Source organism: Alexandromys fortis, unplaced genomic scaffold, assembly GCF_014885135.2.
Source record: "Alexandromys fortis isolate MF-2015 unplaced genomic scaffold, M_Fortis_MF-2015_v1.1 scaffold_7, whole genome shotgun sequence".
In the NCBI taxonomy this organism is placed as follows: domain Eukaryota; kingdom Metazoa; phylum Chordata; class Mammalia; order Rodentia; family Cricetidae; genus Alexandromys; species Alexandromys fortis.
Genome location: NW_026067920.1, coordinates 2,935,205 through 2,959,644, shown reverse-complemented (window position 1 = coordinate 2,959,644; position 24,440 = coordinate 2,935,205). Strand labels below are relative to the sequence as shown.

Here is a 24,440-nt window from a genome sequence, read left to right as displayed (position 1 = left end):
AAAGGAGCAAAGAGGCTTAGAGGAAGCGTTTCTCACATGGAAAAGCACCTACAGTCGATGCATCATGGGAAGAGCAAGAAACACGCACAGCCTGTACCATCCAGAGCCTCTTCTGACACCGACTGTAGTATAGTCAGCCTTGACTTGCACTGGGAAATGTTCCAGCATGTCTAGAACTGTTCATGTCAAACGAGGGGAAGGAAGATCTTAAAAAGTCAGTAAAATATCATAAAACCAGAGGGCTGGGGAGGGAAGAGCGCACCAGACAACAACAGCTTCCTCCAGGGGCATGACCTCCATCCTGTCCTTAGGTGTAAGTGGAGTTGGACCTGCTCTCAGTGGGTCGGGGAGAAGACTGCAATTGGTAGAGGTGTCTGTAAGTGACCTTCTAGGTGCTTCCAGAATCAATAGTCCCGAGTTCTCTCCAGCCTCCAAGTCAGCACCAAGGGTAGCCAGATGGGTGGTGAATAATGATGGGCAGCACCCGTTACCATGGCAATGCCCATCATCCCAGGCCCTGCTCAGTCCCCACCCATCCCCAGGGGGGACCCTTCCTCCATACCAGCAAAGGGGGTTTCCACTCCATAAGCAAACTAACTGAGTGTGGCCACCAGGGGCTCCATGTCCTGCCCTCCTTCCCATCTCTGGTGCTCTGCAGGATCCAGGGACCTCCCTCCCCAAGCCTCTGCAGAGCAGACCCCTCCCTAAAGCACTCTCACGATCTCCCTTCCCCTTGGAATGCACTTGACTTCAGATCATCTGTGACTGAGGGTGACCTTGAAGTTCTGGCCCTCTGGCGTGCTGGAGTGTCACCCCAAGTGCTGTCGTAACAGGCATGACCCCACAGGAGGCTTCCTTGTCATAGTCACGAATGTCTTCGTTTCCATCATGTGTTAGGCTTCCCAGTTAGGATCCAGCTGTTTCTCAGGCCACAAAACCTGCAGAAGCCCCTTCCCTTCTCATAGGTACTGGCAGGTGCCCTGCGCTAAGACCTTGTCTGTGAGTTCCTAGCTAACAGGTCCCCAGACACCAGGATCTGTCACCTAGGAAATGACTTTACATCGAAGAAGGTATTGGCGGCCAACACCCTCTTCCCTACCCCCTTTCTCTACCTCCTGCCTGGGCATCAGCAAGCCTGGCTGCAGACATGTGCTGTGAAATTATTCTCAGAATGGACCTGATGAACAGACCCCACTTCTGTGATACAGGCACCGATTCCCTCTGTTCAGATCCTCTCCTTGTTTCTATCTCTGGTCCTAGGACCCACACTCTCCTCAAAGCCCCCACCACGCTGTTGCCTGTCTCTGTCTCGCTACAGCATTAATAACTTCTAGTAACAGCTTGCTCCCCAGTGACCCATCTCAGCATCCTTGAACAACGAGTGGGGACCTTCAGGACTTTCAGGCTAGCCCCTGAGTTCAGTCTTTCTTCCTTGGAGCCCTCTCCCACAAGGTCTGACTCACTCTGAATCTCTTCCTCTTGTGTGTTTTAAGTCCTAGGTTTTATCAGACCGCCTCAGGCATTCTGTAGCTCACCAAGAAGCTTGTTGCTTCTTCACCCGATGGAGTTCAATCTGGACACACCCATGTGTCACTCTTTGGTGTCCCTTTGGGAACTTTTTGTCCTTTGAATCTGCAGCCTATGTACTCCAGTGGCCCTAGGTACTTCCTTATAACCTGCCTGGCAACAAGGCCCAGAGTGGGCAGAGGCTCAGAAGCAAGGAGCAGATACACATGTGATACTCATGGGACAGGGTACCAGAAGATGACAAGAAGTCACTAAGGACGGCCAGGGTTCCATCAGCAGAACAAGGGGCTATGGAAGGGCATGGTAGAGCGATATGAATATTCATAAAGAAAGGAGGTTGTTCCGGCTGTCACAGCCTCATCACCTCCAACTGGGCCACTGCTCACCCTGCACGGCCTTGCTGAGGCTCACTGATCACCTTCAGGCCTCTCCTCAGGGCCCAACGCTTGGACTCAGGCATGACTGCTGTTGTCGGTCACCTCAGCTCCACACTCCAGCTGCAGTGTGGACAGAACAAGAGAGCTACATGGCTTCTTTTACACATACCCTGCCAGGACCAGCCTGCCACCAGCACATACAAAACCCTGGCAGTCTGGACCTGCTTCTTCTACTGCACCCACATGATCTTCCTTTGGGGTTCCCACTCCAGGGCATGCAGTGACGTCAGCATGGTGTCTTGTACACAGTGAGGCCAAATAAATGCTGACCTGTTGACCATCAGACACCTGGAGAGATGCAGGGCACAAAAACTCCAAACTGAACAAGACTCACGATCATCCTTGGAGGCTCGGCAGCTGTGAACTGTGGTGCTGGTGGGATGGATTAATGGCTCTAGGAGCCACCACATATCAGAAGCCAATGAAGAAAGCATGTAGACTGTGGCCTTGAGAACTTGAAAGCAAAAAACAAATAAAAATGAAACAAAACAAAAACCAGGAAGTGGTGGTGTGTGCCTTTAATCCCAGCACTTGGGAGGTTGAGGCAGGCAGATCTCTGTAAGTTAGAGGTCAACTTGGTCTATAGAGTAAGATCCAAGACAGCCAGGACTACACAGAGAAACCCTGTCTCAAAAAAAAACAAAAACAAAACAAAAAAAAAAAAACAAAAACAAAAGAAAAGGAAGAAAACTTGTGTCGGGGCCTAGGCTGCCAAGAGGCCAGGGAACATATTAGTGTGTTGTCATGACCCCGTGACACAGGGGAAAACAGAGACCTGCAAACCAAGCAGAGAGAGAGCAGCTCTTTCAGAACTAGGCTATGATAAACTTCTATTGTGTAAAAACTCCAGTTTGACTTTGCTATGCAGTGTGAGCTGGGTAGCACTTCTTCGCTAGTGCTCTCCTGGAAAGCAACAGAACTGTCCATCTAGTGACCCCTGGGACTGGAAAAACCTTACAGTATGACAGAGAGACAGTAAGAGAGAGAGCACCCGTGGGGAGCATGCGGCTATGGAAGGTCCCTGAAGGAAGGGCCAAGGAAGACTGGGCCCCAGAATCAGAACCCCCACGGAGCCTGTGAGCCCCAAAGGCAGATTTCAATCAAGCTGCGAGGATTCCAGTGCCAACTAACTCTTCATCTTTGCGGCCTTGAGCCTGTCTCGGAGTCACCTCTGTGTAACCCCACTTTCATCCAGGTGACTCCTGGCCTCTCGACCTGCAGCATCAGGATCCGGAGCTCAGCCCACAAAGCCTCAGGGACAGGGAAAGCACCACCTAGGGGGCTTCTGGCCAGGACCAGTTCGAGCTGCCCTCAGTAGCAAAGACCCCATTCCTCCCCTCTCTGCATGAGTCTTTCATCACAGTGGGTGAACATGCTTTAATACACTGCAGAGGCCGTGTGTGATGTCTGTGACTGGGGAACTCCAGAACCAGAAGCCCAGGCCGTGGAGGTGGACATCCGGGCTAGTACTGAGGGGGTGCTAGTACTTGAGCAGCCAGCGTGGCTTGGTCGGGCTCAGTGACGTGAAGTAAGACCACCACCATGGCTTGCTCCCACTAGCTGGCTGCCTACGTGCCCTGGGGGGCTCAAAGTCCAGCTGTGTGGCCTCTCCCTGGGGTTCTTGGGACCAGGGTAAAGCTCTTGAAGGTCCAGGAAGGATGTTCTTAGGTCCTGTCCTCAGAGGCTGGAGGATGAAATCCACGCGGCCGGCCCTCTTCATGCGCAAGGGAATGGTGACTCTCTTCATAACCTTGGAGTAGCCGGGAGCCTGAGCAATGACGATATGGGAACCAGGAGGAAGGAGTCTCCAATAGTCGCCATCAGGGGCTTGAAAGAGAACAGACACAATCCTTAGAGGGCTTCAGCCCCAGGCCTGGGCAGAGTATGATAGATGGGGGTAAGAGGACCTTAGCCCTTGGGTGGGACGGGCATTTGCCTCCACCTGGGAATGTCCTCTTCTTTCAGGTCCCTATTCATCCCTCAAAGCCCTACTTAGGTGCTACCTTGTCCTGGCAGGCTTTACCTTGTCCCCATAACCAATCAGCAAGTCTACTTCCTTGTACAATGATGCCACCAGATCCCATGTTACAGGTCTTTTTAATGATTGTTGAGATTACCTTATTTTATGTGGGCGAGCCTTTTGCCTGCACGTATGTATTTGCACCACAGGCAGGCATAGTGTCCACAGAGGTCAGAAGAGGACATTAAATCCTTTGGAATTGGAGATGGCAGATGGCTATGGACCACCATGTGTGCTGGGAACTGAACCTGGGTCCTCTGCGAGAGCACTGGATATTCTTCCTGAGCTACCAGCTGGGAAAGGCCTGAGGACAGCCAGAGCCCATGTGAGTCAAAACCAACTTTGCAGAGTGTTGTGGGTTCCATATGGAGTGTCCCCATTGCTCATGTGTTTGAACAATGGGTGCCGGATGAGTGGTGGCATTTTGGAAGGTTGTGGAACCTTCAGGAGGTAGAGCCCACTGCCGTGACTTCTCTACCAGGATGGACTAGGAGACGAAATGAACCCTCCCTTCCTTAGGCTGCTTCCTGCCAGGCATTTTGTCACAGTAACAAGCTAAATAACTAAGTACCCTACACACAGTGACCAGTGTGACCTTTGGGGCCTGCATAAGAGGATCCTGGAGGGAGGTGGCTCTAGGCTGCCACCTCTGAGAAGGAAGTGTTTTTCTGGGAACACAGCAGCCATAGCAGAACTACCTCTTCTCGGGCAAACCCAGCAGAGACACAGCACAGGGCAGGCAGGTCTCTCCCTGCTGCCGCTCTCCCGAACCAAGCCGACTGGGAATGGCTGGAGCACCTGTGGGATGGGGTGCTGTCTGCGCTCACCTGTGGTGACATCGTGGCGGATGCCTTTCACTAGAATCCGTGCGTTTTTGACTGGCTTTCCGTATTTGTCCGTCACCACACCCTTGATGCCCCGGTGTACCTGGAGGTACCAGAGAGAAGGTACAGAGGTGACACCTGCCTACAATTGTCACTTTCACTGGTGCCCCACCAGGTTCCTCTGGGTTGGGGTTCTGTGGGTATAATTAAGTCACTCTCTGGGCCTTATTTCCTTTTCTTTTGTTTTGTTTTTTTTTTGTTTTTTTTTGGGGGGGGGGTGTTTTTTGTTGTTGTTGTTGTTGTTGTTTGTTTGTTTGTTTGTTTCCGAGACATTGTTTCTCTGTAGCTTTGGAACCTGTGTTGGAACTTGCTCTGTAGACCAGACTGGCCTTGAACTCACAGAGACCCACCTGCCTCTGCCTCCCGAGTGCTGGGTTTAAAGACATGCCCCACTGCTGCCAGGCCCATTCTGGGTTTTTTGGCTGACACTGCAGCTCTGCCCCAGAGTCCTGCTCACTTTCCTTCTTGACCTCAGACACTGAAGATGACTTTTGCTGTCTACTTCTAGGTGCTTCTGAGCTCCAATACCTTCCTAGCTTCATCAGGCATTCCGGGTTGCCTCTGAGCAGAGGTTCGAGAAGGAAGCCTGGCAAAGACACAGCCAGGGGCCTCAGACCCCAGCCCACTATGGATTCTTGCATGTATCAGTCTATGCACCAGACACCCTGCCCATATCTTCAGAGTAAAACCTAAGACCCATGGAGGACAGCCACAGGCCTGGATCCACTCAGGCCTACTGTGAATTAGCCCCATGGCTTCCCAGCCACACTCTGTGTCTTCCGCACACAGTGACTCCTACCTCAGGGCCTCCTGACCCCAGTGAATCATTAGATTTTTCACACTCAGCTTCCTCAGCTACAGAATGGGTCTAAGCGGAGTCAAAGCTGCCAGCAACACCTAGGGCTCACAGTGCCTCTGAGACCAGCAAAGACAGGAGTTTAATAATCCCTGGAGTTAATCTGCTCAGAGCCAGAAGTCCTCGGCAGCTGTCACCCCTCACTCTTGACCCTCAGTGGCATAAGGGGAGATGTAACCATCAGATCACTTCCTACATGTTACCAAGAATCCGGTGTTTAACGTGCCCTGGGACGTAGAATGTGGGGCAAGCTCATGATAAGAACTCAACTCTCCTGATAGGAACAAGTGACCCGGACGGGTAACCCGGACGGGTGACCTGGGTGCTCCTGAGCATGGCTTGCTGTTCTGTGGATCTGAACCCACTCTCCTGTGGGACAGGAGGAGGCGTTTCAAATGCCAAGCTTCCCCCATGGGAGGTGTTGGGAAAACTGATGGGGCAGATGGCACCATGGCACCCAGCTCCTCCCTTGCTCCTCCTCAACTGCAGAGCTGCAGGTGCTGAATCCCACATGTGACACGGGCTCTGCTGACCTGGCTAACACTGTCCCTTGAGTCAGTGGTCACTGCTCACCTCCAGCTCCCACACATGCGCGCCTAGATCTCTGCCCTTCACCTTCACCCTCTTAGAACATCTGGGTTGTCAGCCCCAATCGGCCCCTCTCCCCACCTCCAGACACTGCCATTCTTCAGCCTCCAGGGTGTCCTTCCTGCTAATCCCTTTGCCTCAGCTCCTCTCTCCCTGCTGGGCCTGAGAGTTAGGCCTTACTCCTCTGCCCGTGAAGGGAACAGAGCCTATCCATGGAAGCCCCTCCCCCTCCCTAGAGTTTGCTAGTCTCCAATCTACACTTCAGCTCGGGTCCTCTCCTGCCACCCAGGGCCTGGAGCTGTGTGACAGGAAGAACTGGTCCTGTCTCTCCGACCCCCACCCCTGGTCTGCTCAGGATCACTGTGAAAGTGACCCCAATTGGCCATGACAGACCTGATCCTTATCAGGACCCGTGCCTGCTTTCCTGGGGGTCATCCGTCTCAGAGGCCAAGTGCTGCCCGACTGGCCACCACTCTGCTTGCCATTAAATCTTCATACGCTGATACTTCATGTACAATATCCATGGAGCGATCCCAGCCCCACCAAAGGCTCCTACTAACTCATTTTCCCCAGACAGCCACAGAATGGCCTGAGTACAAACCTCTGCCCCAAGTCCTGCCTATGGATGAGACATGCCTCACAGACAGACATGCCTCACAGACAGACATGCCTCACAGACAGACATGCCAGCTACCACAGAACAGGCACCCGGCCACACGGCCACATTCTGTTCTATCTGAGGTTGTGTTTGCCCCATTTCTGCTGCTCTATCAAGGCTCAGCCTGCTCTTACCTAGAGAATGGTTCCTGGTCTCTCTAGGAAGGACAGGGCTCCAGGACAGAGCCTTGGGGACACAAGTCTAGACCTAATCTCCAGGCAGCTGCCAGGCCACAGTGCACGGTCATTCCTTTTTCTCTATCTCCCCCTATGTCATAGTCATGTGCCCCTGCGGCCACAGTGGGCCTTCTTTCAAGACCCATCACCTAAGAGTAGGGCTACTTAGGGTAGGGCTGCTTAGGGATGGGACCAATGTAGGGGTGGGACCAACCATGAAGCACTGTGTGCTTGCCACAGCCACCTTGCACCCGACCACGCTCGATTTCCTCAGGAGGTGCTATCTCCCTATAGCCCGCCAAGCCTCGTCAAAATTTTGCAGCCCTCATGTGAGCTGTGCTGGGTGAATCACTGGGCTTAGGAACCCATTTCCCTGACTCAGCAAACTTTAGCTGAAGGAACCAATGGGGCTTCCTGAGGGTGTCTCTCCAGCCATGCCTGTCACTGCCTGCCCACCTGTGCCCACATGGCCTCAATGCAAACAGGCAGTTAGTCTCGGGCGGTCTACCCTCCACCCTCACGCCTGATATGTGAACAGGATGTATCTCAAAGTCATCATCTCTGAGACCCTCCCTTCCCTCCTGCAGCCACACCTCAGTCACAGGGAAGGACCCTGGAGGTCTCAATCACCTCACTGAGTCCCCCTACTGTACCCCCTCTGCTCAGAGTATACCCTCTTCCTGCCTGGTTTCTCTCAAGATTAAGCTTGATTCATCTGCTGCTTCCTGGTAACCTCCAGGGCTTTGAGGAAGGACTGCTAGCCCCTGAGCTCCCTTTGGCAGTCATGCTTTGTCAGGTATGAGATCCTTACCCAAAGGGCATCTACCTGGCACCCCTCCCCCCCTTCGTGAGTCCAAGGAGAAGTGGTTGGGAAGCCCCCTGTCCTGATTGGATGGTCAGAGAAGTCATGAACAGACACTTCCCTAGAGCCCCAGACAGAGCCCGGGGACGAGGGAATCTAAGGTTGGAGCTGGACCCCATCCCACCATGGGCAGCTCCCAGTGAGCAGGGCTCACCATCTCCAGGAAGTTCAACAGGGGCTCCTTGTTGTGTTGCCACAGGCCGTAAAGCGCCTCCTCTGGCGGGAACTTCACACAGCCCAGCTCCACTGTGATCTCAAAGCAGTTGGTGTGTAGGTAATTGAAGTCAGACATACCTGTGGGAGGGGCAGCTGGGTGTCAAGAGCAGAGACCATGGCCCTGCCAGCTGCAGGAAGGGAGGGGGCTGGCCTCTCCAGTTTGGCCCTCATAGGACATCTGAAAGCCTCAACAGTAGGACCCAGTACCAGAGGAACCAATGTACCTGAAGCTTTGTAGGAAGAGAAGTTGCCACACCCCAAAATATGCCATAGCTTTGGAACACAGACGGGCAGCTTTCTGCCTCCTGAGCAGGACTGGTCAGAGGGGGCGAGGTGAGCCCCAACCTTGCTAACTAAGGCCTCGAGTCAGTCTCTTGCCCTCATCTGCAGAACGGTCCAGGTGGGAAGTGTGCTGGGTACAGCGGGAATCGGGCGAAGGGTGACTGCTCCCATGCATGTGGGCCCTCCAATGGGTGCTCCAGGATGTGCACAGCATTTGTGCCTTCCCCCGGGACACAGCAGCCAGTGAGGACTCAGGGGCCCCGTGGATGCTGTGCTCAGAAAAACCCAGAGCCCTTAGAGTACAAGCGCCCGTGAGCTTATGTAGAAGATAATCTCATCCGTTAGGACCTATTACACAGAACCAAAACTCCTCCATTGTCCCCGAAGTGTCAGCTTCTCTGGGGACTCGCCACTGCACCTACCAGCCCTCTATGACCCTTAACAAGCAGCAAGGGCTTGGTCATAAGCGGAATCACCACATGGGTGATTATAAAATAAACTTCACGGTGGCTGCCAGTCATAGGACCAGATCATCCCAATCCTGCCTCTACTGAACGATAGTGACCAAAACTCAAGCCAGAGGGGAGCTGGAGAGATGGCTTAGCGGTTAAGAGCATTGCGTGCTCTTCCAAAGGACCCGAGTTCGATTCCCAGCAACCACATGGTGGCTCAAAACCATCTGTAATGAGGTCTGGTGTCCTCTTCTAGCCTGCAAGCATATATGCAAACAAAATATTGTATCCATAATAAATAAATATTAAAAAAAAAACTCAAGCCAGAGCCTGCCTGAGTGCCAGGGCCCTGCTGAGGGAGGCCCCACCCACCCGCCTGTGCAGGCCGCACCTCCAGTGAAACTGTACCAGTCTGCCCCGTTGATGATGCTCCCCTGCTTCAGGAAGTTGCCCCCACACCTGTTCTCCGACCTGTCCATCATCATGGGGTGGACATCAGCATAGGCTCTGGCTAGCAGCTTGAACATCTGGAGGTGGAGATGGAGGAGGAAGGCGATGGCTCTGTAGCCCTTCACCATCTACCTAAACATGGGCGTGGCTCCTGGGTTAGCCCCAGGACCTGGACTGTCTGACCCCATCCTGCGGCCACCATTCTGTGTTCCTCTCCTCCACTGCCATGTGGGTGGAGGCCTGGGAAGAGGCTGTAGCCATCATCCCCCAAATCCTGGGCACATGAGCCTCAGGACGGGCTGAGAGCAAGGATGTGGTGCAGGGGAGTGGCCTGTCTGCAGGCCGGTGAGCAGGTGGGGCACAGACCTGAGGACTGCACGTGAATAAGGCAGCTAGAGCCGGGTGTGGTGCACACCTTTAATCCCAGCAATCACGAGGCAGAGGCAGGCAGATGTCTGAGTCTGAGGCCAGCCTGGTCTACATAGCAATTCAGGGCAGCCAGGGCTACAGAGAGAAACTGTGTCTCGAAAAACCAAAAAGAAAGAAAAGGCAACCACATTCTAGGCAGGGCAGCTGCAGAGACCCAGGAATGCAGGTCACTGGGCACCAGCCCTCCGAGCAGCTGCCTAAGCAAGTGCCATGGTGAGCTGCAGCTGTGCCAACTAGGGCTGTGGCAAGTAGGTCTGAGGGCATGATCATGGCTCCCAGGGCTGGCTCTCCCTGGCAGAACAGACATTGGCAAAGGTGTACCTAGGGACGCCCAGCGAGCTCCTTTCCTCACACTCCCCCACCTCTCCTGAGACTGTGGTTTCCACAGAGCCTGCTGCCGGCTGCAGGCTGCATTGTTATTGATTGAGGATTGATGGCTGGGGAGTAGGCTCATTTCTTCTGACTCTAGTGGGACCCATTGAGGTGAACCTCCCCCCGATGGACATCCCCAGACGCTGAGGCTGGGAGGCTGGCCTGACAGGGAGGGGCTTCTTCTGCTCAGCAGCACACTTGGGGATACACTTGCTCTACGAAGGCACAAGATCTGAGACCCCACACTGAATGAGTGTGCACATGAATGTGTGAGTGAGTATAGATGGAACGAATGAAGGGGAATGAATGAATGAATGAATGAATGAATGAGCGGATGGTTAGAAGCAGGGCCAAGGATCCAGAGGGTACAGGTGTTGCTGGCACAGCCTGCAAGTACGAGTGCACTGAGCCTGGTCTGGTTGTGCAGTGGCCCCTGATGGCCTATACCTGAAGCATCCGTCCATACCTGGACATCTCCACCTCACCCTTGCCCCCTGCTCCACTAGGAGAAGGCCCAACCTCAGGGAAGCCCTCTCTAAGTCTAGGCCAGGTTGAGGTTCCTCCCCTGACACACATGTGAACACAAGCACATACACATGCTCCAAGGGCATGCAAACACAAACATGAATGCACCCGTGTTCACACAAGTCTACATACACTGTGCCCCAGCCTTTGGACCCTTCGTAGAGGCTGGGCTCTTCTGTCCTTGTTTGTTTGTTTTTGGTGTTTTGTGTTTTGTTTTTTGTTCTGTTTGTTTTCCACCATGGGCAGAGGACCCCCAGAGTAGGAGGAAGCAGTCCCCTCTGCCATTGTGACCCAGGAACAGGGAAAGGACTAGATAAGACCACTTTGCTAAGTGTTTGGGATGGGGGGTGGGGGTAAAGGAAGTTGTTTCCCCTGGCCAATTGGCTCAGAGATCAGGGAGCTTGGTGCCTGGCCCTCATCCGTCCTGGATGGTACCTACCTCCAGGTCCCTTCCTCTATGTTTTCACTGAAAACTGCCCTGGAGGGTAGGCCAGGCTCCCTGCACTCATCTGATTCTCGGGGAGGCCAGCCTAGACACCAAGCTCAGACCTGCACAGGCTCCCCTGGGGCAGGAGCCTGCAGCCTCCAGTGATACAGGAGGGGATGGAGAGCTGGCCCCAGGCCTGGGGGACACCAGGAACAGCTGAACCCCCACACACACCCATGCTGCTTTCTCATCCTCACAAAGCAGAGTTCAGTTACCTGTCTCCTTGCAAACTCAGGGCTGGGTAGCACAGCAAGGCAGCTTTAAGGTTGAGAGTGCCTGGAAGGGTCCCAGTGTCACGTAATCTCACCCACGGTGAGGAAAACAAACCTGAGAAATCAGGGTCTTTACCCAAGGACCATTGTAAGCAACAGAAGGCCTAGAGCCCCATCCCTAATCTCTGCCCTCAGTTTAGAGCCCACTGGACACCATACATGGGGCAGTACTGCCCCCTACTGGTGTGGTCTGGAATAACATGAGACACACCAACACAGGAAGACGCTATGGCTTCTCCCTGAGGTTGGTGACATTGAAAAAGAGCTTTTCTCTGCTTGACTGGGCACTTCCTGGAGTGGGACAACAAGCAAAGAGGCTGCTGGGGGTTCAACAACACCTATGTCTCCATGAGTTAGGACAGAGTGGCTGTGCTTGCCGAGAACGCCTGCTCAGGCTCCCTCTCACCTTCTCATCGGGCGTGGGAGAAAACATCTTTTCCTCATGGGGGTGCTTGGAGAAGTCGAAGGGGTAGGACACCACCAAGTCACCCCCATGCAGGCTGGCTGAGAGGACGAAGGGAATGGTCTGTATCCACTTCATGATGGCCTTGGTCTCGGGGGCCACCTGCGGGGAAGGAAGCGCTGCTTTCAGGATCTGCCCGCTCCACTGACCACCCAACGTCCGTGTCTCTCCCACCCACACCAGACCCAACATAACTCCTGGCCAGCTGCTACAGTTCTCTCCGGTCACCATGGAGTTCCTGCTGGTCATTCAGGCTGGAACTCACTTCGCCCCTCCTGGTCAGGTCAACTTCCCAGGCATCTGAGGAGCACCCCACCCCAGCTCCTGACTGCTCTGTTCCTGCATTAGACCCCACTGGCTTCAGAAGTTGTTCTTACATTAACCAGATATACTAGCTACAGAGGAGAGAGCTCCTGTCAAGCTTGGCTCATACTTAAGGGGAAACTCGGGGACTCTGGGAAAGTGCCTGGGTTATGAGTGCTTCAGCAGGATGCAGGCCTGTGTCAGCCCTGCTGGAGACCAGAGGATTCCAATACGTGGTTCCCTGGTCCAGCGAGGCATAAGTCTAACTCGCAGGCCCTCGAGAGGGACCCCTTGAGTCCCTAGCTCAGAGAGTGGGCTCTGGCCACACAGCTCCTACCTTACCCCACCAGTAGTACTGTGAGATGGGGATGTGGTCTGTGCGCACACCACGAGCAGAGGCCAGTCGGTAGTACTCCGAGGTCAGGTCAGGGAAGTTGCGGTTTAGATCCAGGTTCTGTGCGTTCTGCCTCCCACTGGTCCAACCGTTGTAGCCAGCACCCTGAACACACGGGCCCAGCCAAGGATTAACAACTTCCCCCCCCCATACACATCTTCCAGCCCAGCTGGGCTGAGGGTCAAGCAGGACTGTGGCTTCTGTGGCTTCATTGATGAGCCCTTCCTCCCACCTCCTACCCCTCCACACAGCCTTTCCTCCACCCCTCAGCATCATTGCTCCCACTGTTCTCCCACGCCTGGGTACCCGCCTTGCCCCACCGTAGCAGCCTATGCGACTGGCCTTTTGCCTCCCTTGGCTCTCATCCATGTCCTTCTGTCCCTCCTTGTAAACTGCCCTAACCCCCACCAGCACACTTTACTGTTGCGACGCTTTCCTTGATTTTTCATGATTGGCAAGAACTCTACCACTGAGCTACATCCTCAGCCCTGTCTTAGAACAACACACCAAGCTCTGCTCTGTCGGTACCCATCCTGCCCACTCATCAAGCAGAACGCTGCAGTACTGCTGCTTGCTCAGTCCTGGTCACCCGGAGAGGTGGCTGCAGAAAGACCCTCAACAACAACGAATAAAGTCAGAGGTTAAGAGTGTCAGAGGAAGCAGCCCATCTCCAGGCAGCAGGAGCTCCCACCTCTGCAGCTGCCACCTCGTAGCCATCAGGGTTCATGGATGGCAGCAGGTGGATGCGGGTGGTGTTCAGCAGGCGCTGGATGCGGGGGTTGCCCAGCAGGTACTCAGAGCACAGATACTGGGCCAGATAGATGAGCATCTCCCGTCCCGCCACCTCGTTGCCATGGATGTTGCCAATGAGCTTCACCTCGGGCTCCACTGCAGGGAGAAACGGTGACGTGGGGTGTTGTCTCACAGGCTTGGTTCAGCAAGTGCCGCCAGGTGTACCAGGACTGATTCCTACCAAGAGTCTCCGAGAATAATGAGTTATCTAGGCACTTACTTCTTGAGCTCATTTCTTATGTTTAGCCACAATTATTAGCATAAGTGAAGGATGCTATAATCATAAATGGTGCCATTGATTTGTGTAACTTCTATTGATATTCTTTGTCCATATTTGTGCAATAAGTCAAACACTTCAGGGCTTACTAGGTAAAATAGCTGGCCCTGGGAGGGGAGGATGAATAGATGCATGGGTAAGCAGAGGAGAGGCTGGACAGATGGATGAGAGGATAGCTGGACATATGGATGGATGAGTAGATCGATGATGGATGGATGGATGGATGGATGGATGGATAGATGGATTGGTGGTTAAATAGACAGAAGGAAGAACAAATGAATAAACATAAATTAATGGATGATTGAGTAGATGGATAGGTAGATGGGTTGATGGATGGATGAAAAATGAATGAGTAAATGGATGGATGAATAGATGAATGAATGAAATAATGAATGATGGATAGAGGAAAGGGTAGGTGTTGGTGGGTGGATGGATGGATGGATGAAAGGGTGGATGATGGCTGTGTCATGGAAACAGTAGACTAAATCTGGCAGCCTTCCTCAGTGTGGCTGTAGGAAAGTCACCCCTACTAGTTGAATCTAACATTGCTCATGTGGAAAACAGAATCTCCCATCCCACCTGTTTGGCTCAGCATCATTCAGCTATAGGTGTGGAAGTCCATGCCCTTCACCAGGTATAAACGACAAGGAACTTTCATGTCTGTAGGGGTGGGGGTTAGGTTTGCTCTTGAAGACCAGATGTGACTTAGTGACTTCTGGCCCCTGTGGGAGATAAGGTCTTTGAGCTTATGATGTACACACTGCCCAGTCCAACAAGGTGAAAGCTGGGTAGAGGTGGACAACTCAACAGAATCCTAAGCCCACAGATCTGGAACTGCAGGGAAGGATGGCTACAGGACAGCGGGGGTGGGCGATGGAGCCAAGGGAGGACCTGGGCTTAAAGATGCTCTCCGTGCTGTTTATAGGCACTTGTAGGGTCACCACGGCCTATTCACACAGGAGATGGAGGCTCAAGCCAAATCTTTGTTCGAACATTCTATAGCCCCAGATATAGTCAGCTTAGTGCCTCTTCTCCAGCTCAGAGCCACTCAAGTTTGATTTCCTAATTTATACCACAGCAAGAAAGCTGCAAAGGGCCTGAGCCATCCAGCATTTTCCACAACTCAGAAGAGACCTCCAGGCCTAGTATTGCTGGACCATGGTTTGGAAATGGAAAATCCATGTGTCCACCCCATTAGCAATATGTTTCACACATAGACAGAGCAGAGGGAAAACAACCAGGACCCAGACCTGCGCAGACCCGGGACTCACAAGACTGCGGGGCAGCAGTGGTGGTGACAGCCGCACGCTCTCCATCAAGGGAAGCTCTGGCGGCCATTGCCCACTAAACCTGACTCCTGACCCAGCGTCCTCTCCAGGACCTGCTCAAGTCCCTGTAGCCTTCACCCTCTCGGAACACTTTGTACTCTCCCTGAAGACAAAGTATCCTTACGTCTACTGTGTGGGTGGCTTGTTATCTTGCTATTACTCAGTCTCCTCAGGTCAGCGTCTCCGCTGGGATAAGACCAACTCATCTTCTTTCCCGTGCTCCCAAACTCCACAAATGACATGAGTTTTCTGGAGAAATCCTTTACACACACACACACACACACACACACACACACACACGGTCTTTCTATGTGGTTCTGGCTGTCTTGGATCTCACTATGTAGATCAGGCTGACCTCCAACTCACAGAGATCCTCCCGCCTCTGCTTCCCAAGTGCTGGGATTAAAGGTGTGCATGACCACACCCAGCTTGAAGAAATCCTTTTTGACACTGTCATTGAGGACTGTGGCCATGCACCAATCACAGCCCCCAAAGCATCACCAGGTCCAGGTGATCGTGGGTGGGTAAGCAGATGGAGACACCAAATGGCCACTCCCGGCTTGTGTACCCCAAGGCTAAGTGGGTTGGCAGCATTCTGTTCCCAGGGACAGAATCACACCCGGGCCTCACATGGTCACTCACTCAGCTCGTGCTGGCCTGGGCGGCTTGAGAACTCGATGACCAGCAGGTCCTTGCCTTCAAAGCTGCGCCCAATGCTGTAGGTCTTGGCCACCTGGGAACAGCGGGCCGCCGTCCTCTTCAGGACCCGGGCCATCTGAGCATAGGAGTGGTGGGCAAAGCGAATGAAGGTAGGTGGCAGGCCTGAGGGTGGGGCCTCCTCGGCATCCAGCTCTCCTGAGGAAAGACGTGGGATTGGGGCTGGGGTGTGTATTACATATTTGCTCACAGCTCAGATGGCTCACCCGCTTCTCCCAGCAGCCTCCTCCCCAACCCCATTACACTGCCATTCAATTGGGGTGTGGCGGTGACACGTAGGCCTCCTGGATGGCACCACCACAAGGTAGCCCATCACGGTGCCCAGGAGATGCATACAGAACCTATCTCCACTCCCAGTGTGTAATGACAGCGATGAGTGCGTGTCTGCTGGGAGCTTTCCCAAGAGAAGGTGCGTTTAGGACTCTTTGGCCTACAGAAATCACTGAGAGGCTGCCGTCTGCCTCTAACCCTGCCATAACGGGGACCCTGACACCATTCTGAACCCCACTGTACTGGAGCCACGGGCTCCAGTACTGTGTTAATACTTGCATGGTCCAGGTAGCATGACCCAGAGTGGCTTCCACAGCCTGCAGTCTGCTGACATTGTTTCCAAACACTTCTTCAATGGGGAGAACCCATAAGGAAGAAGATGGGACTGGGACAGTGGTAGGTCACAGTGTGACACCCCCCGCCACATTTGCCCCCCTCATTTCCCTGTCCCTCTCAATAGCAGAATCCCAGCAGCTAGTGGCTCTGGGGCCCTCCTTAGTCCTGTTGACTGCAGGCCACCCAGGGCCACCAAGAGTTAATGTCATTCCCGTTGTGTCCCATTTGTGGTTTTCTTTCTGCTCGAAATGATTACTGAGAAGAAAGAACAGACGAAACTAGCAATTTGGTGGTAGACGTGCCCAGAATAATGCTTCTCCAGCAGGCAGTGCCTGGGCTCTCTTGAGTATACAGGCTCAGTCAGAATGGGTTGGCTTCCTTTCTGGCAAGAGGTGCACCACTCCAAGCCTGGTCTTGGAGCCTGGTATTCCTCTGGGGAGGACTGGCTGGTTCACGTACAGGCACAGAAGGTGGTAGAAAGCACTATGCCGGCAGGCAGGACTGTGCCCACAGTGGGCTCAGGCGTGGAGGTAGGCACTCAGCAGATGAGGACGGACAAACCAGCCCATCTACCAATGGCTGGCCAGAGTGACTCCAATGGAAGCCCCTTTGCTGTCTTCTTCCCTGGCCCTGTCTCCCAAATGCAGCAGAAGACTAAGGGCTTGCACAGCAAGGCCACAGGATGCCCGGGCCCACGCAGTCCAGCTGCTTGCTGCCCTTCACCAGCCAACACACAGGCCACGCAGGGCTGTTGAACTCAGATAGGAAAATAATATTAAATCACAGCTAGTGGCTTCTGCCTTGGACAGTATGGAAGTACTTTTGTCTGTCCCACAGAAAGCTCCATGGGCCAGGGTCGTATGGTGGGTGCTGGTCCCTGGTGGGTGCTCTTTCTAACCACTGTATACACAGTGGCAGAGCTGTGCTCACTGAAGCGCTGTGCCAAGCAGCCCTCTGCGATCTCCACACACATCCTGAGATGAGCCACTCACTACCACTCAGCACGGCCCATTCCTCTGCTACAGGCTGGTCCTGAAGAAAGCCAAGTCCTTCTCTCTGCGGCCTACATCACACGTCCTGCCATCCCAAAGAGTCCGCTTGAAGAGGCACTCGGACTCACAGAGCCTGTCATCTTTCAGGCCCAGCCTTGGTCAGCAGATCTGCCAAGGAGTTCCCTTCCCAACCCAGGTCAGAGGCATGGCCAATGCAATGCAGTTTTCTGGAGGAAGCTGTAGCTAGGCACTCTGTCTACCAAGCCCACGCCCCCCCCCCCATCTGTCTGCTGGGCAGAGGCCTCTCTGTGGGGAGGCTTCTTCATAGGCCTGACTGGGATACTTTCCTTTTTGATAAGTGAGTCCATTGATGCAGGAGCCTTTGGGAAATGGTTCCTTAGCAACGGGATAACCATTCCAATGACCCAACTGGTACCCTTCTACAGAGAGCAGAGACAGCACCAGAATGTGGTTCTTCTCTTCTGTCTGTGCCATCCCGGACTCAACTGATCTGTTTGCCACATGGTCCTAGTGGACCCCTGACATCTGCCTGCCCACACAGTAACCCCCAGAGCTAATGTACAGCCTGGAGCACCCCAAAGCCTTGCCTTACCCCGGAGCTGTTCCAGAGGATCATAGCAACCTTCCTCTTCTGGTGCGAAGTATCGGGCACAGTCTAGAAAGTAGGGCCAGGCCATGTCGATGGCATCAAAAGCCGGTTGGCAGGTCTCCCGCAGGCCCTCACAGACATGCCGGCAGGGCCTTCGGGTGTGGCCTCCCTCACATCGGGGGACCAGCACAGAGCACCCCAGCAGCCTCAGGTCAGGGTTGCACTGGCCCTCCAGGAGAAAGTGCAACACACCCAGCAGCATGTACTCAGGGCTGGACTCCACCGTCTCCCACGACCGGTGCTGCAGGGGCGTGGGAAACGATGTCTGGTTGTAGGCGGCATCGATGCAGGTTCTGAGATGCAGGTCCACGCAGGTGGCTGGAGAAGGGGAGTCTTAGGTCATCTGATGACCCATGCCCAAGTAGACACCACCTAAGGCCAGGGCATGCCATGGTGGAGCACTCGGTCTGTGGGGAGAGGCAAGGACAGGGCTACCGTGGAGGAAGCAGGGTCTATGGAGAACACAGGGAGGCCTCTGAACTGACTGCACCCAGCCACCTATCAGCAAATGGGACAGAGTGGCAAGGGCCTAGCAGAATGGGAGCAGGCTGCCTCCCCTGCCCGGGGATGCTTGATGAGGCCAGTAGATTGGTAGAAGCAGAAACAAGTCTCGAGACAGCCGCAAAGGAGAGATGTCCGTGAGAACACAGCACACATGGAATGTCCCGTCCTCTAGGGACAAGGTTAGGCCCTCTCAGAAATGCACGTGGTAGGCCTGGTTCTGCTCCTCCTCTTACTAGGAAATTATAAGTGCAGGGCCAAAGAATGCTAGCTCCTCTGATATTGGACACTTTGCGCTGGGCCAGTATAGATGGCTCCAACTGTCCTTCCTCCTGCAGCCACCTTTTGCCAGGCAGGGCCTTCTGACTTTCTCCAGAAGCCCTGGAAGCTGCTCGGCACAAAGTTGTACCCTCATGTCCAGTCTCTTCCTCTGCCACTTGTCACCTGCTCCTCCACTCCCATCAGAGACATTATGTGGTGCAGACACAAGATCTTGCCACTTTCCTATGTCATGGTGTGCAAAGGACACGGTTTTCACGCTCAGCTGCCTTCTGTTCAAACATTTTAGATATGTTCATTTTTGTCTTATTTTCTGGCCTCAGGATATTTGAATTCGTTTATCTATAGGTGGTTCACACCACAGCTGGAGCATGGAAGTCATAGGACAATTTAAAGAAGTCAGTTATTTCCTTCTACCCCAAGGAGGACCCTGGGGATTTAATCCAGGTGATTATTCTTGGCAACAAGCACCTCTGCCCACTGAGTCATATCTCCAGCCCAGTTTCTTGGTATTTTTGAGACAGTCCTCACTCCATAGCTCAGGCTGATCTAGGACTTCTATGTAGCCCAAGTTGACTCCAAATTCATGGTAACCCCCCTGCCTTTGCCTCCTAAATGCTGAGGTGACAGGCATGAGCCCCCAAGCTCAGCTATGGCACTGGTTGTTCTATGGGGGAAATGCTCCCTGGTTTTGCAAATCTTCACACAGAATACACCGGATGCACATAGCTGGCATCGGAGAGGTTTGCCTCTTCCAGAGAAACAACTGTGTCCTCAAACCTGTCCTGAGCGTTTTAAATGCATAACCTTGAAGCCACTAAGTGAGATTCTCTGTCCCTCCTTGTCTCAGTAAAGATGAAACCAGGACCTGGGGGTTGTGGAAAAGGACAGGTCCCAATTCACAAGCCCACCTGGGCCCGCAGAGCCAGAAGTCAAGGGTGGCATCTCTGTGCTGAGGTGTGGATCAGAACAGCCTGTGTTTAACATGCAGGAGGCCCTGGGCTCCGCCCTGAATAACACCCCCACCCCCCAAAGAAAAGAAAAAGAATCTTATAGCAGGAAACAAATGCAGGGCTGGCCTTGGGGGGACTCCTAGCATACCCCAGGGCAGACTGGGCAGGAAGGGCAGGCTATCCTTTTTGGTCTAACTTCGCTGTATCTGCTGAGCCTGCTAGGCTCCCACATCGGAAGTCAGCATCTCTGCTTTGACATCATGGAGGTCAGGGGACTATAGAGTTACTACAAAACAAAGCATGGGTGGATGGTACCTACCACTGTGTGTGGAGGCCAGCCTCTGACAGTTACCTGGGAAGAGAGACAACCCTGAGTTAGCAGCAGACACAGGCACACATCTCTCCCTCACAGCCTTTGCCAAATACTCACTGGGTACCAGCCCTGTTCCATCCTCTGCCGCCTTCATTGCACTAGTCTGCACTGTTGACGTCTGAGCTTAAAGCAGCACGGGTACCTGACTCTTGGGTCAGGAACCTGAGTCTGACAAACCGTACAACTTGTCTAAGAAAGTGGGTGCATTGTCATTGCTCTGGCCCGGCCTGGAATCAATCTGGAGGTCCCTGTGGCCACATCCCCACAGCCAGCCATGCACCAGCTTCCACAGCGTCCTGAGCCATCAGCCTCAGACTATGCCCATGTCCCTCCACCACCACACTCAGACTGAACATTATTCTAAGAGTCATCCAAACAGACACCCCAATCCCAAGGACACTGGAAATGCTGGAGTCTGAGAGCTGTGTGAGTTGGGGACCCCTTTTGGGGAAAAAACACACACACACAAAACTATTTTTGCAATGTGGGGCCTCAAGGGCCTCCTAAAAACTCCCTAGTAAAATCCAGGAAGGGCCATAAAACCCCTCGAACACCAGCAGTTATGTCCATCCACGGTCCTGTTGGACACCCTGAGCACATGAAGGTGCCAAGGAGGAAACTGCACCAGGTTTAAGTTGGACTGGCCCTGAGACAGGGACAGAAAGGACTTTGATGGCTTGTGCTGGGAAAAGGCCAGGAACGTGGTAGAGTGACCATGGTCAAAAGAGGAGTCTCTCAGGAGCAAGCGTGCGTGCACGGGAGAGGGACTCTGTTAGTGTAGCAACTGTGACTGTGGTGCATTTCATTTGTATTCTAATAAAGCCTGCCTTAAGACCAGAGAGTAAAACAGCATCACTGGTCAGTCTTACAGACCAGGCAGTGGTAACACACACCTTTAACCCCGGTAGCCACACTAGTTGCCAAAAAAACTCCCAGTGGTGCACACCTTTAATCCCAGACCTAGAGAGGATTATAAAATGGGAGGAAACAGCTCTCAGACTCAGTTTCATTCTGAGATTCCTGGTGGCAGGATTGCCTTTTTGGACTGAGGCAAAGGTAAGAGCCAGTGGCTGGCTGTTTTGCTTTTCTGACCTAAAGGCTGAACCCCCAATTTCTCTGAGTTTTTATTAATCTTACTTCAAATGACTGTATTTTGTCCTGTTCAGGAGGAACATGGCAGCCAGGAGCCTGTCAGGGCACAGCACCCTTAGGTCTTTCACAAGATCTAGAGTCATGCAGCAGGTGACCCGGGAGCGAGTCACCTGTGCCTGCCACCCACAGAGAAAGCAGCCAGGGGCTCAGTCCCACTGTGGTGAGCAAGTCCCTCTTGCTCAGTGTACCTACTATGCATCAGGATGCCTCAGTTCTGGTCCTGTTCCCAGGCTGCATTTGAGACAGGCAGCATTTGAGACACCACTCCTCTGCCTGGCACTCACAGGGTTGCCCAGGTTTTTACCATCTCTGAGTTTGGGGGTTGCTCTTGGTGGTTTGAGGCAGGGACTCGTGTCGCCCAGGTAGCCTTGGACTCTCTTCATTAGCTGTGGATGATCTTGAATCTTAACCCCCCTGCTTTCCTCACATATGCTGGGATGACAGGAGAGCACATTATGCCCGATTTCCTCCTCTTAAACGACAGGGACGGACTTACAGACTCCTAGGGTGTGGATCTGGGTGTGTACCCAAGCCACAAGAAGCCCCTGACACCCCAGGACATACTCTCCTCCTCGCACTAAACATGCTGTCAAGAACCTTGAACATGAGCCAGGGCAGCAGAGAACAGAGAAGGGTCCAGCCCCTGGCCTGCCTGCCTCTGGGCTCACCCACCCACGCAGTGGGAGCCTGGACAATCTCCCTTTACTGTTGTGCAGGTGGACCTAGGATGTATAAAAAACAAGCTAAGCAAGCCATGGGGAGCAAGCCAATAAGCAGCACTCCTCTGTGGTCTCTGTAGCCGCCCCTGCCTCCAGGTTCCAGGCTGCCCTGAGTTCCTGTCCTGACTTTCCTCAGGAGGTGTGAGCCAAACAAACCCCAAGTCATAATGTTTATCACAGCAATAGGAATAAAACCAGAACATGCTCCATTCATCTTTTATGTCAATGAAGAGATACTGAAGTAATATTCCAGATTATTGGATTAAACTTCGCATTATTTAAAATCAGTCTCACCCATTTCTTTCCCTCTTCGAAGTCCGCATGGCTGACCTACATCAACCACAAGGTGGCAGCATTTCTCCAAGGCAGGGATGGAAGCTGCCCTCTGAACCACCTTCTCTCTTCAACTGCCCATCAAAGAGCCCCTCTAACAGAGAAGTCAGAATGCCCCGGGGTAGGGGTAGATCAGGGCAGCTGCCCTCAGTCACGCAGCCCAGTAAAGGTGTCACAGTAAGATCCCAAACTTAGGCTCAGCGAAGAACTAGAGCCCTCTGCCAAGGTAAAGACCAGGCAGAGACGTGTATTCTAGGTTTGCTCCTGGCCCCTGGGACAAGGGGATGGGATGGAGGTGGAGAGTGAAGTTGTGGTCATCCTTAGCTATGAACCCTGGACTGAAACCATCAGGATGATCCAGAAGCATCCACGATCTGAAAGCCTACTAAACTTCCATATGTGCCCCTAGGGAGGGAGACTGGACCCAAAGAAGTTACTCCCTCTCCCCTAAAATACTCCTGCTCAGTCCAGCTAGGGACGCAGCTCACCTGAGTGAGGAATCAGGTGTCTGCAAAGCAACCTAGGTCTGGGGCCTGGGGGGTAGTGCTCCCGGCATGGGGCAGACCAGGAAAGGCTTCCTGTAGCACAGGTTCCAAACAAGCTTTTGACTCTGCGTTTTCTGAGCCATCAGGAGTTCAGAGAAGAATCCTCCTTTGCAAGTTTTAGCAGTGCTAGACAGCCACAGACTGCACACAGGTCCACACAGACTTGCCCACGCACACACTTGACCAATTGGCCTGCACCGTCCATTCTGCAGGATGGACCGAGGGCCAGAGGAGGCCAGGGGTGGGGAGAAAACCCCAGGCTGAGAGCAAAGAAAAGGGACATTGTGTTCCCAACATCCACCTGGCCAGAGCAGGCGGGCTCTCGGGTGACTGCAAATCCTAGCTCTTAAAATCCTACATCTGATACCATGGGCTCTGAAGGTGGCGGGGAGGTCCAGCTAGACTCAGGTGGTTGCTGTTGATAAAGACCCCAAGAATGTGAACTAGATGCCCCCCCCCCACCCAAGTCAGAGGGAAACTGGATCCCAGCTTCTGGAGAGGCAGTGGAACCAGAATGGAGTTCAGGACTCCAGACTCATCCTCGGGACTCTCAGTTAAGATCCCTGATCCCTCCCTTATCCCTGTCCTATCCCTGCAGAAACACTCCACCCTTCTCTGAGCCACTTCCAAAGGCAAGTTATACACGTTGCAGCCAGGAGTTTGGAAGGAAGGGTCAGGAGTTTGCTATAGCCAGCACCTCCCCATTCCTGGAAGGACAGGGGACTCAGACCGCCTTGTCCACCAGTCCTGGCACCTGCTCACTCCGACCCAATTACAGATCCCACCAGTCCAGGTGCCTGCTCTGCACTGGCGGGTGCTGTGTCCATCCGGGCTCTGCTGTCGTCCTGGGGTCTCTGGTTCAGCTGCCGAGAAAGCCCAGTAGCCCAGCAAAGTTCTCTCTACGGCCTAAGAGTCACAAGGTAGCAGCACCCTTAGGATATTCTATCTAGGTAGTAGCTCCACAACCCACAGGGAGAGAAAAGATCCCAGGTGGGTTGAGGGAGGTTGTCTAAAATCTACCCAGAGGAGCAGTTGCGACCTTACCGGAGGGATGGGGTCCAGGCGAGCAGCTGGGGTGTGCGGCAGCGGCCAGTGTAGCCAGGGCAACCAGGAGCAGCGGCGGTGCAGGCATGGTGGGCGCGCAGATGCGCTGGAGGGTGCAGTGATGTGGCACTCAGGGCGCGCGGGTGGCGCTGCTGGGCCAAGTGACTGGGGGCGGGGGGCGAGGAGCCGGCGCAGGAGTCGGGTTACAACCGGCAGTGCCAGACACTGGAGAAGGGATGCTGGGGAGGAGGAGGAAAGACAGATAAAAGCCAACTTGCCCCTAACCCCTCCAGGAGCCCCGCCTCCTCCAGAAAGGGACTTGCCCTGCTGTGGGAGGCTCTGGGGAGCCGATCATCAAATCCCTGCTGATTAGGCCTAAGAACTTTGGTCTGTGGGTAGACGGAGCTTGCACCAGAAGCGGAGATGGGTCCTGGCCCAGAGCTGACCCCACCTGGAAGTGAGCCAGGCCTTGGTCAGAGACAGCAAAATGAGGTCGGTTATGCCTC

General features: G+C 53.7%; 1 protein-coding gene across 2 annotated transcripts; it reads right to left on the bottom strand.

Annotated features, from left to right (window-relative positions):
- Positions 1–3,316: 3,316 nt before the first annotated feature.
- On the bottom strand, positions 3,317–24,178 carry Cpz (carboxypeptidase Z). Of its 2 annotated transcripts, XM_050141383.1 has the most exons (11): positions 23,935–24,178; positions 20,088–20,120; positions 17,979–18,353; positions 15,693–15,905; positions 13,345–13,541; positions 12,597–12,758; positions 11,900–12,058; positions 9,350–9,485; positions 8,163–8,302; positions 4,812–4,911; positions 3,317–3,791 (listed from the first exon to the last, which is right to left on the bottom strand). In XM_050141383.1, the coding sequence occupies exons 1-11, from the start codon at positions 24,020–24,022 to the stop codon at positions 3,445–3,447; spliced, it is 1,950 nt and encodes a 649-aa protein (XP_049997340.1). In that variant the 5' UTR covers positions 24,023–24,178; the 3' UTR covers positions 3,317–3,444. The 2 variants fall into 2 exon arrangements, with proteins under 2 accessions (XP_049997340.1, XP_049997341.1); XM_050141384.1 differs by lacking the exon at positions 23,935–24,178 and having other exon boundaries at positions 17,979–18,442; positions 20,088–20,110.
- Between the last annotated feature and the right edge of the window lie 262 nt (positions 24,179–24,440).

What these genes read in the sequence shown, in the direction of transcription:
- Cpz (XM_050141383.1), bottom strand. Translation starts at nt 24,022, where the DNA reads ATGCCTGCACCGCCGCTGCTCCTGGTTGCCCTGGCTACACTGGCCGCT. An exon ending in TGTTGAACTTCCTGGAGATG is followed by an intron (nt 4,912 to 8,162) that starts GTGAGCCCTGCT and finishes TGGTACCTCCAG; the next exon opens with GTACACCGGGGCATCAAGGG. An exon ending in CCGCCACGATGTCACCACAG is followed by an intron (nt 3,792 to 4,811) that starts GTGAGCGCAGAC and finishes TTCTCTTTCAAG; the next exon opens with CCCCTGATGGCGACTATTGG.